We start from the raw sequence: 18,426 nt of genomic DNA on the forward strand, positions 1-18,426 counted from the left end.
ATGTGCATCGGAAAAGTGGCAGCGCACCACTGAAAGCACAGTGCGTGCAGTCCACATTTCCCATTTGCTCAGTGGCTAAATGTAATCCAGATCATTTTTACTTAACAGGGATGTGTTATTAATGTTTAACTTTGACCTTCCTCTCCCCTGGTATGACACACAGTACCTATACATTACAGCACTGACAAACTGGGACCTTTAGATCAGGTTTCTTCACAAACCAAGCATTACACGCTTGGAGCACTGAGCATATGCACGCACACATTTGGCTAACAGATGCGGAAAATGATGCAACGAGAAGTAATTGCAGAGGCATTGCAGAACAGGGCCTCTGCTCATGATCAGCCGTCAAAACCAAAAAATTGATTTCCTCGCCTCGGTCTCGCATATGCATCCCTTGAGGTAAATTATGTATGATTTGGTTGAGGACCCAGGACAAGCATCTTCAAAATGTTTTTTTTTCTCTTTCCTGTAGATTTCTCAGTCTAACTCATTTCTCCCCCTTTTCATCAATCCACACCTCACGAAAGGAATCTGTAGGCTTCTGTCAGGCGAGACACTTTCTGAGGCTGACAGCGCTAAACTGTTTCCAGACACTCAAGGCCCTCTGTGTAGAAGCTTTCTTTGCATCTCAGTCTCAACCACCCAAACACCCGCACTTTAATTAGACACCGCGTCTCTGAAAACGTCTGGTTAAAAAAAAAAAAAATCAACACAAACACAAATCGGGGTGGTATTATTCCAGCCTTCCCTGCTGATGCCAGCGTAGTATCCTACACTACGTTTGCTCTGGTCCGCCGGGCAGGCTGGTATTAAACTGGCGCCAGAAACAAAAGGCTCGAACCCGTCCTCCTTCGGCAGGTTTCGCGGCGTGGGCAGGCCGCTCCCGGATAAAAGGAGGCGGCAGGGAAGACATTTGCGATCCGCGAAGGAGGAGCGCTTGGCTACCCTGCGACAGATGGCCGCACGGCGTGATTGGCACCGCCGGCCGCCAGCCCACCTCGACGGGTTAGAGGGACACCACATTCCACGTCCGGTGCCGTGAACCCAGGCCCTTTGCAAAATGCCTCGCCGGTCCGCGGGGTTCTGGACGGCCGCTCCAGGTCCAGGAGACACGAGTTGACCTGAGCTGCAGCGATGCCAGCTTACATCCAAAAAACAGAACAAAACCTTCCGGGCCAAGCACGTGCATTTGGGGGGAGGGCGGCATTGGGGCAATAAACTGGGCCCAAGCCATGCCATGGGTGATCTGTAAATGACACAATTAGAGTATGGCTTTAGGTTGTCTGCAGCTGTAAAATTACTAGATTAGATACAACATTCTACATAATTTGTATTTCAAAGTCTTACCCAATATGGCAATCAAAAAGGATGCATGTTTAAAATCTTAAGGAAATAAAAATCCTGATTCTAAGTGGTTACAGATTTCTGATTGAAAACACACTAAGTGCCTAAAAACTTGATGCCCTAGATCCTTCAATTATATCAAGAATTGTGTCATATATACAGTGTAACCTCTTCAAAACCCTCACAGGTTTGCTGCTAAAGTAAGAAAATTACATTCCACAGTGACTGTACAGAAAACATAGATGCAATATTCTACACCTGCTAACTTGATAACTAGCTAACTAACCAACATCATTCACCTTACCACTTGGCTTGTTGATTTAACAGTCTGAATATGGTAGTAATGTTTACGCATACAATTTGAATCTGACCTATTTATCAGTGGCAGCCAAAAATGATCCCCCCCCCCCCCCCCCCCCCCATTTTGTTTCAAGGGCCACTGCAGCAATAATGTTGCTTCCCTGTGGTAATGTGGTTGTGGTTTATCACCTCCCATTTCATTTTTGAAATGATTCCTGTGGGCGAATTTCAACGGAAATCCAAATCTTACAAGGTTGGAGACAGGGGGAAGAGGAATGTTGAAACAGAATGCATAATTACATGCAGCCCATCATAGCTATTATGAATAACATAATAACATTATTATTTGGTTCAATTTTTTTCAGCATTCTTGTGTTTATTCAAATTGAGTCAAGTAAATGTGGACTAATACACACTGCTGTTCTGGACACACCCGTTTCTTTCCTGGTTTCTGGGACAGAAGCTTATAATATTAATAATATTAGTGTTCAACACGCATTCCCTTGGAAAGCATTGACTAAACAATATCAGACGGCAAACAGGTAACATTATTCAGGTAATATTATTTCTCAAAGAGGATACCTTTGAAGGACCAATGTTTGTTACACGCTACCTGTTTATACTGCTAGATATCTAGTTTAGTTGCCTTGCTCTGGGCACAACGGCAGTGGCCCACCTGGGAATTGGCAACTTTTGGATTACAACCCCTGCTCAATACCCATACACCACACTGCCTCTTCAATGTAAATAATATTATTTTAACTTGCAGTACAGAATTCATGGCACTATGTGTTCAGTGCTGTGATATTAATGGCCGTAAAACATCAGCAGCACCAGCAAGCCTGAAACTGCATGAGGTAGGTAAAAAAATGAAGCAGTACCCTCTACAGATTTTCTCTCTCCCCTTTAGCTCCAAACTCCCTTCCTGAAGAAGATAAAATCGCCACTACCATGTGCTAAAAGCAGAGCTCATTACTGCCTATGGTGAGTCTAGAGGTGAGACACAATAGTGAATCTATAATGCCGAATCTGTATCTAAGGTAGAATGGAAAAGAATATTTCATCTGTGACAAATAACTATTATAACTATTCCATGTGTAAGGTATTGACACTGCACATGGGCAGTGCGGAAAGGAGACCTCTGAGTATACATGCTACACAGCCCGGGGGAGGGGGGGAGAGAGATAAACGTATCTGACAGAGAGCCTAAGTGTTGCATCGGCGGTGTCCGCGGCCCAGGAACATGGACTGTGCATTTGCGTTCTGAGAGGGACCCGATCAATTCTGTCTCTCCGGACGAAGCCACTGCCCGTCTCGCCACTCAGCCTTCCACCATGTCCCTTTCAAGGTCAGACGGAGGCGGCAGCATGGAGCTCTTTCCCCTCAGACCCTTCCCGGGTCCCAAAGTGCGTGAGCCAACCCACGCGTGGGTGTGCATGACCCGGCACTCGAACCGGAAAGTCACACGAACCGCCCACAGCCCGAGGTCTCGTACACTGTGTCCTTCGAGAAGAAAAGAAGAAGAAAAAAAAGCCTTCCAGGATGGCAACGGTTAAAGGCAACAATAAGGAAAAATAGCATCTCGTCGCCAAGGAGACAGGCTGCACAAGAGGGCTGCTTTCAGAACGCATGTCTGACTTGAGTGCTACTGAGCACATAGCAACAGATTCTTTCACAGGTTCCATTGTGTGCCACCAATGCTCACAGTCATGGGTTTTTTTTTTTTTTTTTTTTGGAAAACACTTATATTGCCTACTGCCTTTGCAACCCAATGGCGTGGCCATCTCCGTTCCCCTGAAGATGCTTGTGGATGGGAATGAATGGGAATGGCCACAAATCGACAAAAGAATAATCACTCTGAGAAAAAAAAGTAATTCAGAAAAGTTAATCTCCATTGAATTTGTTCATAATTTATGAGCCGTTTGGCTGGCAGCACCTTGCGGCGCGTCCCCTAATGACAGCATCGTCCTTGGTGGCGTGCAGGTGTGCGGACCTGTGGCGGGAGGGTGTGGTATATCACGCTCGGTATTAGCGTGTGATCGAGTCGCGGCTGCAGTGGGACCCCATTACAGAAATGAGCGCCGCCGAGTGCAACCACGGCTCGGCCGCACGCTAATCCCGTGGGCAGCGGCGGGGCGAAAGCCTCACCGTGTGCGAGGGTCACGGGAATTTAGCTCCCAGCGGAATTTCATTTTGCCGCGAGCCGCCTCTCCCCCCCACCCCCTGCCCCGCATTATTCCACATGCTAAATCCTGCCCGGCCTAATCCATCAGAAAGGCCCGGCATATCCTAATGCAGCGCGGGCGGGAGAGAGCGAGAGAGGGGGGGGGGGGGGGGGGGGGAGGCCCGGGCGGGTTTCGTGGGGGCGCCCTTCTGGATCGTGGTTCCGCCGCTGCAGAGGCGCCAGCGTCCGCCGGATCCGCTCGGTCGCCCGTCCGCTCGCTCGCCCGCCCCATCCACCAGGGAGCCTCGGCGGTCCTCGGCAGGTCTCCGTAACCATGGAGACACCCCCCTCCTTTCCCTCGGCTGCCGCAGGCCGGCTGGAGCTCAGGCTGAAAGGAGAGCGATTCAGTGGAGAGAGAGAGAGAGAGAGAAAGAGATGGAGAGAGAGAGAGAAAGAGATGGAGAGAGAGAATGAGAATGAGAGAGGATGAGAGAGAGAGAATGAGAGTGAGAGTGAGGGAGAGAGAGAGAAAGAGATGGAGAGAGAGAATGAGAATGAGAGGATGAGAGAGAGAGAGAGAGAATGAGAATGAGAGAGAGAGAGAGAGAGAACGAGAGATAGAGAAAGGGAGGGAGAGAGAGAATGAGAGAGAATGAGAGGGAGAGCGAGACGCTGCAGTGGATGAGCGAGCGCGGGCGAGATTGGCTGCCGTCAAATCCATCACGCCGCTCCCGCGAAACTTTCTCATTTGCATCAGTTGAGCCGCTCGAGGGCCCGGCGACGCTCTGCAGTCCAAACACGTCGCACCCAGCTTCAGACTGCGTTCAATTATTTATCCCGTCAGCCAGACGACGTGCTTTTTTTAAAAAATTTGGGCGCTGCTTACGTTCAACTGGCGAGGACACTGCCGCGGTGGAAACCCGCCCGTACGGCCCAATATTCACCTGTACTATTCACGTGAGGCGCTCTGGCGGGGTGACGTGTCCAGGCTAGGATTTGAACCTGTGACCCCCTTGGTCATCAGTCGGTGTGGCGATTTGCGTATCCTGCCAGCACCAGCGTACAGCATGCCGGCTAACATGCAGTCGCATGCACAGGAAACAGAGGTAATCTCCACACACGTGCCAAGCTTGTCAAATTTGTTCACATTCACTGCAGTTACAGAGCATCTGCTGGGGGAGTCAAACACAACTGCACACAGTCCCCAGGTGCTGTTCATTGGACACTTCAGTCAATCATTAATTGTCATTTGGTCAAAACTGCACAAACAGTACGAATCTACAGCTTCGCTAATGTTGCTGTCTAAGTACTGCATAACCGGTGTAGATGAATTTTCACCAAGCTAGTATTCCTGCAGCTTTACCTGCCGCAATATAAGACCCCAGCCTTGGCTTCACTCTTGCTCTGAAACTGAAGAGAGAAAGCAAACGCTATATGAAACATCACAAATGCTAAAATGAAGTTGACACAGACACACATGGTAAGAAAACGATTTAGTCACAGGCTCACGCTGAGTGATGTATACAAGGGACATATTTATAGCCTTTGAGTCTGGCACCGCTAAAGATGTCTACCCTCATTAGGATACATGACCATGCTCCAGTGCAGAGCAAGAGGCATGGCAAAATCAGCCCGATCACCTCAACGACTGTATGGGAACGTGCAGTGCAACAGCGCCATCTACCTGCAGCTCCGGTGAACCACAGAACTGCGGCAGCCATGGTGTTTTTTTTTTTTTTTTAATCACGGCATTTGAACTGTTGAAAATATCCAGCCAACCTTATCCATGAGACATGAGCAACACATATCCATTTGACTGAATAAGACAACCTATAAAGGTGGATTATTTGCATGGATCTAACAATAAGTCAACTGAAACAACACACCAAAAATCTAGTAAGTGTATCAAAGAGGACTGTTTTGATATGGCAAGAACAGTCAATGATAAATCTCTGAATACTCATTAAGTCTGTGTGAGTGAAGGTCCATGTATATACCACTGAAAATCCAAATGGTACCCATCAATCTTGAGGCAGTTTGCTGTATTTGCCAACACAGTTATATCATCGTTGAATAAGAGTGAGAATGAATAACATGTCTTCCAAACCCAGCATTTGGTCTCGGTTCACCTGATGACTGTGAGACAGTCACTAGTGTGCTAGTCACTCGATGGCACCTTTTCTCTCTTCTTCTTCTTCTTCTTCTTTTTCCCTGAATCCTCCACGTCTCCATAAGCGGGGTCCACGGGCTCGATCTTCACCTCCACCTCCTCTTCCTCTTTCACAGTCAGGCTCGTCTCTGCTCCCGTGTCGCACTGTTCCGCTGCTTCACCATCCCTATCCTTGCTCTTCTTTTTCTTCTTCTTCTTCTTCTTCTCCTCCTCCGCCTCCCCTCCCTCCGGGGTGAACTCTTGGGGTGTCTCTGCCAAGCTCTGGCTCGACATCGCCGTCTCGGTCACCTCCTCCTCCTCTCTCTCCTCTTTGACGCTCTTATCTTTCTTTTTCTTCTTCTTCTTCCTCTTCTGCTCCCCCTCGCCTTCACCCTCCTCCGGGTCTGGCTTCACCCTCTTGGCAGGCATGGGCGGGCCGGCGCCCGCGGGGTCCTCTGGCGCGCTCTTGGTGCCCGCGGCGGCCAGCGTCCGGCTCCCGAAAGGCTGGAAGCGCTGCCTGAGCCCCTCGGGGACGCGGGGAGCGGGGCAGGCCGGGATGGCCACGGGCGCCTGGTTGCCGCGGCAGTCGCCGTAGCTCTCACATATGTTGATGAGGCCGGAGAAGGCGGGGCCGCGGAGGGCATCGTCAGGCCACCCACCGTCCGATGTCAGGAGACGCAGGTCGGTGGGGGCCGCGGGCCGGCTGAGGACGCTGTAGATCTGCTGGGTTCCGGCCCGCGGCTGGAGGGCCTCCAAGCCCATCAGGGGAACCCTAGAGCCAGACAAGCTGCGGGAGAGAGGATTCAGAGTTCACTCCATGACATTCAGGGATGACTCGAGGACACAATCCCCAGCACTACTATACAGCTCACAATAACATCTGGGGCATCCATTTTCCTGTCACTTCAAGAGGGGGGGGGGGGGGGGGGCCACCGGGGGGTTTTTTAGTGGTTAAGGATTTATGCTTGCTACCCAGATGGGACATAGATTTTGTAACTGACAGCAAGATAAGAGAATTGTGTCAGTAAATATCTAGCTGAATAAATGTACGTATTGCATGTTAAATAAAAGTAGGGAAAGACAGCACCCCCCCCCCCCCAGAAGCAGGTATATGCTGGGAAACTAAATAATTGAATGGAATGAAATGGTCAGCAAAATGGAGTGAATGGAATGAAATAGCCAGTAACACTGGATACTGGCTATTAGCAGTGGCATATAAATGGCTCTTGGAGCACCTAAATTAAGAGGAAGTAATGAATGTACTCAGCACAGTGCATTTAAGCACAATGAGCTCTGCACATCCAGTACAAGGGACATCAGTTTTTGCAAATTTCAAAGAAAGTGTTCTTGAGGAGGGCAGTTACAATCTCAGTGTCTAATTGCAAGCAGAGCAGGCATGCTGAAATGTATTAATACTTTACATAACACACCTACCATAAGATGCCAACAAGAAACTATCAATAAACATACATTCCCAATGTGCGCAAAATAAACTGTAGTTTTCAAAACACGCACACTCCATCCACCTGTCAACAATCTACCCATATCATGCTTTAACCTTATACAAGAGAAGACTGGCTGTCTCACTTGATAAATCTGCCACGCAGTATGGCTTCACAATTTAAAAGACCTGCAAACCTACTTCATATTTCCTTGTCACTCTCTCGGCATTCTGTTGGAAACACTTGCTAGCTGAGGCAGCAGTAGAATCTTTGGCAGCAATCATCATTATAGCAACATTTCCGAGAGAAGAATAAATCACATCACAGATGAGGCAAAAACCCCGCAATTCCAGCAAGATTGTCTGCTCTCAGTGTAAAAGTAGGAGACAAGATCCAGGGGTGTCGGTCTAACGTCAGATGCCTGAGATTCAAGGTCTCTATCCAATTGTTGCATCACACTGCAAAGAATCTGAATTACGATTTTACATCTTTGCACAGAGAGATTCAAAACTTTTTTCCCCCACATTTAAGACTTTCAGACGCTTAGCTAACTTCAAACAAGTTACAGCATACTGCAAGATCACCATCTACTTAATGTGGATGTAATCATTTATGCTTAGTTGCTACAGTAGCTGGCTATTTCAGGGTTATGTGAAAAATCTCTTGTAGCAACAGTATTCATGAAGCCAAGAGACAGCCATCTATCCAGAATGATAATGTAGAAACCAGTCTAAATCACCCCGGAGTCAGAATGTCAAACTCCTATCTGAATTACGACAGCTCACCTGTCTGGATTGAAATTAACTGGCGCTTTAATCAGCCATAATTCCGTGTTGCCATCATTGAGATTGTTCTGACGGGTGCTCGTGCAGGGGCTGTAGTCGCAGTAGACAAAATCCGCTGGACACTGATACTTCACACCTGCGAAAGAGAGGGTGGTGTTGTTTGAATACCAGCTGACTACGGCAAGGCATCCCCAGTGGCTCGCTAGCAAACTGTCAAAATCAGACGCTGGCGATCCACATGCACTCTGTGTCTGCTCTAACTAGTTGATGATAACTGCCCTAAAATGACCATGCCGGGTAGTTGATTGACAAAACCACTGGCATGGATTCGGTACTCTTATTACTGTTAGGCACTTTAATTCACACTTCAGATTGTGTTTATGTATGACGTGAACGTGAATGTTACAGTAGCGTTAGCTAACTAGCTAGCTACTCAGGAAATGGATCATGCTAAAAAGCACTTTCGTCAAGCAGCAAGTTTAATTAGAATAACTTCACGGTTAGTAGCTACAAGAAAGGGATCCAGTGATCAAAGACCTTACAAGCACTCACTAACTTTGCCCGCTCTAGTTATCTATCGCGCTAGCGATCTAGGTAACTAATCACCATCCACAACGAGGCGGTATTACTTTGATGTCATAATGTCATAATCAGCTACCTATCTAGTCCTCTTAACAACTACTCACTTACTCTAAGCTACCTACTAATAATATCTTACAGATATAACCGCTTACCTTGCCTTTGCCGTCTTTGTTTTTGTTGCACTGGTTGACATTTTGACGGAGATTCGCTTTCGGCATCTGATTCTGCCTCACTGCTAGACGAAGATACGTCTCTAAGCTTCGAAGACATATTTTAAAAATATATGTAAACTTAGCTAATTACTACAAGTAACTCTACCTCCCATCAAGGCAGATTCACGGCCATGCTGGTAAGTTACAGCGTAAGCTCCAACACACGTGTGTGATTTGATACTTTTCATCACTAGGAGACCACATACTGTGAACGCATTTCCTGGTTCACCAAAGAAGTTCCGGTTTACACCGCATTTTCTCAAATAGAGAGTTCTTGTAATCCGGCTATCAGTACAACGGGGATGTTTAATATTATCTATGTAGAGTATGATATCTTGGTCTTACAAACAAAAAAATACCTCCAAGAACAAATGACCTTTGCCCAGGAAATACATGACTTCAGTAGGTTCTACCATAGATATCAACTAAGCGAAGTGATTATTTAGAAATGTTTAATGTAAAACGTTTTAATGTAAATTTTAGATCTACACCAAAAATATAACTGTGTGACCGTTAATTATAGAAAATAATGTTATCATTATCTTGAATTTATTCTAACGACATTTGCGATACAAGAATTCGTCTGCCGTATGCAATAGTACACTTGGGGGCGCGCTTGTGCAATTTAAAGCATCGATTACACTTGAGTTCAACGGTATACTGTAGAGTTGACGTTCATAGCGTAGTCTAAATCCAAACCCTAAAATTTACACCCTCACTCTACCTCAGTGCTGTTATTTCGTTTCCTTCTTATAGTTATCGTTTTGTCTAATGTAGATTATGACGAATGAATTAAAACACATGTAGACAAGGATATTCTTTTTTTAGACCATTGGAACAAATAGGTACATATTTCAGATAAACTCAAATTAATTTGGACCATTTTTTCTCAGTCCTCAACCCTTGATCACTCTAAGGCTGGTGACGGTAATTCTTTTTAGGTGCTGTCAGTTTCTAATACTGGTATCCAAACGTTCTGTCAACCCACCCCAAAGACTATTTAGTTTATCTAGGATGATGATGCCATGAAAATCCAACAATTATCCAAATATTTCCGAGTCTGAAGTAAATGGTTATCAAAAACAGCCCAACATCTGACATTTGATATGGTTTAACTCATGCTCAATTTTAGCTCAAGTAGGAGTTGTGCTTCTCAATGCTTGTTTTACCCTTCACTTCTGTTGCACCCTTGGATAGGTTTATTGTTGCAGGACACGAATTATTATTTCATCTTTACATAAATATTGTTGCAGTAGAATGATTCAGATCACCAGGACCCAGGCCAGGTTCTAAAAACAAAGATATCAGAGCATGTGTCCCTCAAAATGCAACTAATTACAATCATATTCATCATGGGATCCCCATAATCCACAAAGTTTATGAATCTGAACTGTTTCCTGTTTGTAAAATCCAAGTTATTCTTCAAACTCACTTCTTACTGCTAGTTTATTCAAAAGCGAATTTTGTGTAGGGGTTGTGTCATTAATTGCCTTTTAGTAATCCTCTCCCATGATCCCTTGCTGTTTAATGAACTGTGGAAGCTGAGAAATACAGATGTACATGCAGATAAATGATGTGTCAGATTTTTTAAATGGTTCAAAATATTCAGGACTCTAGTGCTTTTTTAGAGGTAGGTAAAATTTATTATTCATAGAAATGACTGGCATGTTATAATTCATCCCATTTAACTGAATACATTAGACACCCAAAAGAACAAGAACAAAATGTGTGCCAATGCAATGCATCCATGAGCGCATATTCCATTTATAAGGGAACAGGTATACACTAAATAAACGCAATGCATCTATGTATCTCAATACATAACATTTTCTTTGGCTGTCATGTGGGAGTACAGAACTGTTGTCATCTTATTAGCAATGCTGTTAATGCAAACTGTATGCTGCTCTTTCACTTTTCACTTCCAAAACATCTAACCGGTTACACATGATTTAATTAAAACAGGATATCCTTGTAGTCAAATAGGTAATGGTTCCTGGGCGCTCAGCCAGATGCAAAACTCCAACCACTTCCAAACGATTATATATATATAATTTATTATTTAAGCCATCTTTAGATCACATAGATAGCATTTTTTCATGCCCTGGGCAGTTTATTTTTTCGAGCTAATATTTATTGGTATTCTGTGGGAAAACGTGGAAAAAAATTCAAAGTAAATTCATTATGTCATCCATATAGAAGATGTGTGCGTGTCTGTGTGTGTGTGTGTGTGTGTGTGTGTGTGTGTGTGTGTGTGTGTGTGTGTGTGTGTATGTGTGTGTGTGTTAAACGCCGGCCAATATCTCAATCTACTGTATGACTGCATCCACAGGATGAACACGTTGTGAATACAGGGAGTCAACCCTAGGTAGAGCACAAGAATAGATTGAGAAAAAGAGAAAGGACAGACAGAGAACAAATAAACACAAATAAAACAAATCAAGCAATATAAAGTACACCAGTCTGTACATATATTTAAGCAGACCATCCGTCCAAATTATGTTCTGTCCTCCTTTGCCCACACTCAAATGCAAATTCATCTATTCACATACAAATAAATAATTTTGTTGGCTGAGCAACCCCATGTTTGTGTTACACGGTCCAGGAAATGCTGAAGTCATTCTATTTCAGTTGTTTGTTTTTCATGACCGAGTGAGCAGAACATGTGTCCCATTATTTTATTGCCCAGTCACTTTGTATATTAAATAAATTCCATAATCAAAGCCGCCAATTCTATTACACTTGAGATGCAAAAAAATGTAATCAAACATAGGGTTTGTGCCTGACAATGAAGTCCATGCTTGTGAGAACCACTTGTATAAATACCATTCTGGCATTTTCATGAGTCCTGTATGGGGTCAGTTGCAGTGCAAAGAACAGGGACTGCATAAGCAACAAACTGTAAAATGACTGGATTGTGGCGAGAACACTCAGCAGGTGGAATGCACACAGCTGAGGTATAGTACTGAGACACTGAGATAAGGGTGTTCTTTCAAACTTTCCAAAAGGAGCAGAGGGCATCTTTTGTTACATTTACATTTACATTTACATTTATTCATTTGGCAGACACTTTTTTCCAAAGCGCCTTACAAGTAAGGTATAATACAACACAAGTGAAAAAGCGTATGGAGTTAACAATATTAGACAATTATGTTGTTGTAGTTTCCATTTTTCCTGAGTACTTTAAGGGCGCCAAGGGCCACTCTCCAAACAATGATCAGATTCTTAAATTAGAATGTCGTTTACGTACTATTAATTGGAGCTTGAGGTTCATTTGTCCTTTTCAGAAAGTCATTGAGCAGGGTTTGGTTGGACAGTCAAAGCACACAACTGAATGGCCCCGAGTTTCATAATGCTTGGTACATCACACCAGAAATTTGCCCTTGGTTTTATTTTGCTCACAGAACTAGCCCAGAGAGCTTGGCTTGTGACTGCATACATTTCATTCTTCCACCTGAAAGGACTTTGACCTGTAGGAAGACAAATTCAAAGAATGCTGCTGCAGAGGATCACTCAAATCTCAAGGCTGGCCAGCTGACACCTGATATCCTCACAATGTTTCTGTGGCACTTCACTAATGTTATCACGTCACTGCAATGTAGTGGCAGCATTGAGAGGGGGTTACGCAGAGTAACGGAGACACCAAGCACCAAGGGGGAAATTGCGGCAAGGGACAGGAAACATGGAGAGGTTGCCGGTGTGTGGGACTCCAGCGAGAGAAACATGTAAGTTGTACAGTCACACCTTTGAGTAGCAGTCTGGTGGTCATGCGTGCTGGGCCACCTTTGATTTTGGTACCTCTGGCCCCCAAAATCTGAGCAAAGCACATCCATCCCAAACCTGAATGTGACCATAAAGTGCGAAACTGATCCAGGTACAGTGCTTTTTTTTTTTACTACCTTTGGCACAGAACCATGAGAATGGACACTTTCATGCAGCCGTAGTAATGAGAATAAAATCAGTAGTATTGTAAAGTAGCCACAGGGTTAATCACATTACTATTTCCTGTGGAGGGGAATGTGCTTTTTTTTACATGCACAGGAGATGACCAGTCCTCTTCCTCAAAATAACCATGCATTGTCCAATGATGGTATTACCATTATAGCACCTACTGCTTCCCATAACGGTGAATCACTTTCTCGGCAATTGGCCGTTTTCCTAAATTAACTAATCTAACCTGGTATTGTTCACCGAAGCAATACGGGAAGCCAGCATGTAATGAGAGGAAGATGGAGGGTAATTCGCATTGTATGACATTAATGGTCCTGAGAAGACCCGAGTCCCGTTCACAAAGTTCAGATTGCTCACGTCCTTCTTCGCTGTTTTTTTTTTTTAAGTTTTATTCCATGAAAAGGACCCATACTCCGCCCCCCCCGTGTTCTGCTGTGGCCGTCGGTTGATCGTCTGGCCCGCTGGGCTGGCCCGTGCGCTCTTTGACGGCTTGTTTACAGCAGTGATGGGAAAACAGGAATTGTGACCGCATCCCAGTTCCCCCGGACCATAAAACCCTCTTTCCTCCCGACTCCCCATAGACGTCCCCAGCTGAGTTCATGGTTCCCCTGTGACCCTCGCTGTCACACTGTGCTGGAACCCACCGCCTCGAGCAAACGGCTTGACGTGGGTAGGAGGGCGAGGAAAGCTTGGATGCGCCTCCTTCTTCTTCATTGTGACGCTTGGATGAGTTTGCTGCGACTCCGATGACCTCCATGAGGTGTCTTGAACACATATTTCCCCACATAAAAGGAAAGGGGGAAGCAATTGAGCAATTCTGAAAAAGGTTGCCGGCTGTTAACATTGCCCAGCCAAGGTTAGAGCATCGTTCTGGGTGTTTATAGTTATGAGTCTACAGTCTGAATATGTGTGCTCAGTGAAAGCATGCACTATTGTGATTGCCTTTTGGGAGCATTATGTTCTGTTTCATACAGAACAGTTCAGGCTATTTTGGGTAACGATCCTCTGAAAATGTTTTCTCTTAAATATCTTTTCTTAAATGTTACACCTAGGATGTACTGTAATTAGGTTCTATGTATCAATATACCTTTTCTGTCTTGATCATTAATCCTGAACATATTTTGGCTAAATTAATCACAGCCATCAACATTCAGTCAATATTTTATGACATAACACAGTAAATGACATCCAAGTCTAATCCACAAGAGGAAGCAAAAACAATGTTTGTAGCTGTAGCTAGTTGTCCTATAATCACTGTAGACGTTATACACTCTGGATGAGGATGGGTAAGTCAGTGGTCTCTTATATGATGACTGGCGGTGACGTCCCCCACCCCCCACCCCCATGTAAACCAGGCTGAGTTGCTTGCATTCAACTGTAGACTTAATCTTTTTTCATTTATGCTGGCCCCAGGCACTCAGATAAATCCGAAATAGAATGGGTTTTCTTTTTTTTAACATTGGTTTTAGTCTACTTCACAGGCCACTTTCCAAGGCCATTAAAGAAAACATTTTCTCACACATTAAACGCTATTATTTCCACACAGGATTCAGAAAAAAATAATTTATTTCACCGAGGCACTTGACTCTAGCATGATTAAAGTTAGTCTATGCTTTCATTATGCAGTATAACACAAATTGGAGGTACTTCCGAGTTCAAAGGCTTAAGCACACGAGACCTTAAGTGCATGTCCGCAGTTATAAAAGCCTGTGACATAAATGAAAACATCCCTATGGACTGTGTACTGTTAACTGAAGCACTGCTTATGCTGTTGTACACAAACAGTAAAAATCCCATTTACAGCTCAGAAATGTACCCTGGAAATACAGTCGGCATTTCAATACTGTAACAATATCTCGCAACTGCTCATGAGAACAGTTCACATTACTGATAACATCGGAATTATAATTTGGCAAGCAGGTGTGAATGAAAGAGGAGGATATCTATTGTAGATGTTCCAAAAAAATGCGATAAAGGGGTATAGTTTGTTCGCTCAGGCGCTGTGTGTGGCCAACCATGCCAGATCTTGGAGTGGAGAAACGAAAACAAAAGCATTAAATGGGTCACGGACGCGCAGTTCCCGCAAATATGGTATTGTTATCTTTTTCTGGTTGATTTCACAGCACGTGCTGCCTGTCTAGCAAACAACCCCTCTCGTCTTTATGAGCGCAAGGGGAAAAATTCTGAGGACACCCCTCAGAACATGAAACTAGAAATGCAGAAATCCTGTACTATAACACAACGCTCTTTAATCAGCAAACTAAAAATTGAACCTGATTATGCTGTCTGAGCTATGCTGTAGAGAAGCCTATTCCAAATCGAGAGAAAACTTTGGACAGGTGTTCTCCGTGGCAACAAAAAACAGGTGAGATTCACGCTGTTGCTTATCCACTCCACTCTCGCTGCCATGGGGGAGTTAAGATCGCACACTATTGATTGGCATCATCAATGCTGGCACGCCCATATAGGCGAACTATAGGCCAGTGTTTCCCAACAGGACCCCTTGTCCTGCATGTTTTAGAGCTCTCCCTGCTCCAACACAGCTGATTCAAATGATCAACTCGTTATGAACTCCTGAAGCTGCTTAATAACAAACTGATCATTTTAATCAGATGTGTTGGAGCAGGGAGAGATCTAAAACATGCAGGACAAGTGGTCCTCCAGGAGAGGTTTGGGAAACGCTGCTATAGGCAATTGCCTAGGGCAGCACTTTGGCAAGGGTGGCAAAGTCTGGGCCAACCAGGGGTCAACTATTCAAAAAAATATATGAATTGCTGAGAAAAGTGTCAATCACGCTGCACCTGCAGCCCCTCCATTCCCCGCCTCCCGCCTCCAGTTCTCACGAGCCATGAATGAGAATAAGGAGAGCAGCATGTCTAAACGACCAAAATTATCTGGCTGCGAATATAAAAAGAGGAGACTATTGAAGGAGCAAGCACTCCGAAAACAGAGGGGTTCGTTGTTAAAATATTGATATTTGATATTGATCCCAGGAGTGTTAGCAAGGATGATGTACCTTCAAGTCCACCACCGAACCAACAGACTGCTAGCACAGTAGCATTGCACTAGACTATTTGTGTTATGTGTATGGCATATCTAGGGTGACCATACATCCTCTTTTTCCCGCACATGTCCTCTTTTTGGGACCTAAAAAATGCGTGCCAAAAAGAGGACATGTCCGGGAAAAAGAGGATGTATGGTCACCCTAACTGGCGTTTGTGTGTTGTTGCTGGATTTTGCTTTATGTGTATGGCATATTGGCCTTTGTCTGTTGTTACTGGTATGGTACATTGCAGGGCGGCATAATTGTTTTTCGCCTGGAGCGGCAGAAGTGCATGCCCCGGGCCTGGGCATCATGTAAATAGTCATGGAATGTAATAACAGTACGTGCACAAGAGCTGTTTTCGTTTCTGTCGCTGTGCATGTCTTTGGTAATTTAACCACCACCAAATTCCCTTTTAGCCTTCATTTAGATGTAGGCTAAGCTATTAAAAGATTTTAAGAGAACAAGTAAAGTTGTCCTTTAAACAATTTCACTTTCAGATATTCACTCATAAAAGAGAGTGCTCTCTTTAGAAATAAGTAGTGCATTGGTGCCAGCAGCAGGCAAAAGACTTAATTGGAAGGAGGTCAGAAAGATAACAGGAAAAGAGAGTTCTCATGTGGTCTGAGTTAAAGGCATTGGCCTGCCATTTTATCTAAAAAGCACAATGAGGTCACTCGAAAGCAAACTTTAATATGCCATACATCAATTCACAAAATGAATAACACATGTTTAATGATTTATGTTGTGTTGCTGGGTCCACAGCCACCACCATGTTTCCATTTGTGTGGTCTGGACGTGTCTCTTCATTGCTTTAGTCCTTTCCCCGCAGGCATTTACAGCAAGAATGGGATACTGACCTGACCGAGGCTTACCTGCAGATATGCGTATGCTTGTGGTGGTATGAGACAAGAGAACAAGAGAAGTGATCCAGAGGCTGTAAGTAACGTGACAGCTTCAGTGATGTCCTGGTCATTTAGTGCATTGTGAACATGTGAGGACACAGAATGAGAACACATAAGTGGTACTTACAATGGTTGAAAGCTCCACATGCAATTGTTTAGGATGCCCAAGAGCTCAGAGCTAAGCAACAGATACCACTCTCCTACCCATATGTCATACCTGCACTCACGTTCACATGCCTGCAATCACGTTCACATCACACAACCTCACTCATTATATGCTACACCACAGAGAGTGCTGAGTTCTTGCCCTGCTCCCTTTTTAGTTTAAGTGGTGTACGATTTTTAACAGCAGAGCCTTCACAACTCCTGTATCGAACTCAACTTTGTTTGCATTAGAATGAATTAGAAACGGTTCATTTTTTTCCATTCAGCCTCCCACAACAGCCCGGCACCTGCTTCCTGACCGGAAACCTAAATTCTAAATGCCAGTTTCCTTTTGGCTCATATTAGGCTCCTTTCAGTCTGCTGTGTTGCAGGGAGTAGCCTTTCACATGCATGACTGGATCCTTAAGGTGATGACTGAAGCTATTCATCAGACTTGAAATACAATGTGAATAGCACAGTAACATGTCACATACTAAGCTTCAGATGGGTGTGATTCAACTTTGTATCTAAGAATGAAACAGTTTATTTTCATTACTCTCTTGATACATTCCAACAGGTTTCTGTTATGCTGGACATACCGAATTGTATGTAGGCCTACAGTATGTGCATATTTATGGTCAAAAGAGTCAAAGAGGTTATCACTGTACCATGAGCTCACACAAAAATGAATACATGAGATCTGTGCAAATTGCATGGTGAATAATGACAGTCTCAGCAGAGCAACCTTTTAAAGTAACACCTCACAACGTCAGCCAGGCAGACATAACAAGCAACATTCAATCAACTCCTCCCCGCGACACTGAAAGCCGACCCTTTGACTATTGTTACGGTTGAGCTGAGTTACAATTAAGCACAGCACAGTGTTCAGTAGCAAGCCAGCAAGGTATGACATCACTGGTATTTGAGGACAAAATGCTTTGTTTGCACATTTGCCCGAATACAATCTTATCGGGTGTGCTCTGCCTGGCCTGGCACACACCATGCAAATAAATTTAAAGTGAAATGAAGCATTTCTTTATTTGCCTAGCGCATACAATTCCAGATATAAGATGTTCCAAGTAAGAGTCTTAAGCATTGGCTGTCATCATCATGTATAAGTGTATTGAATCACGTGTTGACAAATATGTTCAGCAGCAAAACACATGACAAAAGCGACCTGATTTCAGCACAATCTCGGTAAAGGATTTCACGCTTTCATTTTCACATGATACATGCTGCGAGTATTTTGTGGTAGGTGCTGCTCTGAGTAAAGGTTGCTTTGAAATGATTTCCTTTACACCTGACATTCTCTAGCCGAGTCCCTCAAGTCTCAACTGTCAGTCCACTGAAGTTTTCCCTCACTCTTTCACTGTTTTGCATGCCTCTGCTCTCTTCACATCTGTGT

The 18,426-nt window shown here is 44.4% G+C and overlaps 1 protein-coding gene across 1 annotated transcript; it reads right to left on the bottom strand.

Annotated features, from left to right (window-relative positions):
• Window positions 1-5,372: 5,372 nt before the first annotated feature.
• polr1g (RNA polymerase I subunit G) lies at window positions 5,373-9,140 on the bottom strand. Its single transcript, XM_036537329.1, has 3 exons — window positions 8,922-9,140; window positions 8,188-8,323; window positions 5,373-6,747 (listed from the first exon to the last, which is right to left on the bottom strand). The coding sequence occupies exons 1-3, from the start codon at window positions 9,037-9,039 to the stop codon at window positions 5,970-5,972; spliced, it is 1,032 nt and encodes a 343-aa protein (XP_036393222.1). The 5' UTR covers window positions 9,040-9,140; the 3' UTR covers window positions 5,373-5,969.
• Between the last annotated feature and the right edge of the window lie 9,286 nt (window positions 9,141-18,426).

Source organism: Megalops cyprinoides, chromosome 9, assembly GCF_013368585.1.
Source record: "Megalops cyprinoides isolate fMegCyp1 chromosome 9, fMegCyp1.pri, whole genome shotgun sequence".
NCBI lineage: Eukaryota > Metazoa > Chordata > Actinopteri > Elopiformes > Megalopidae > Megalops > Megalops cyprinoides.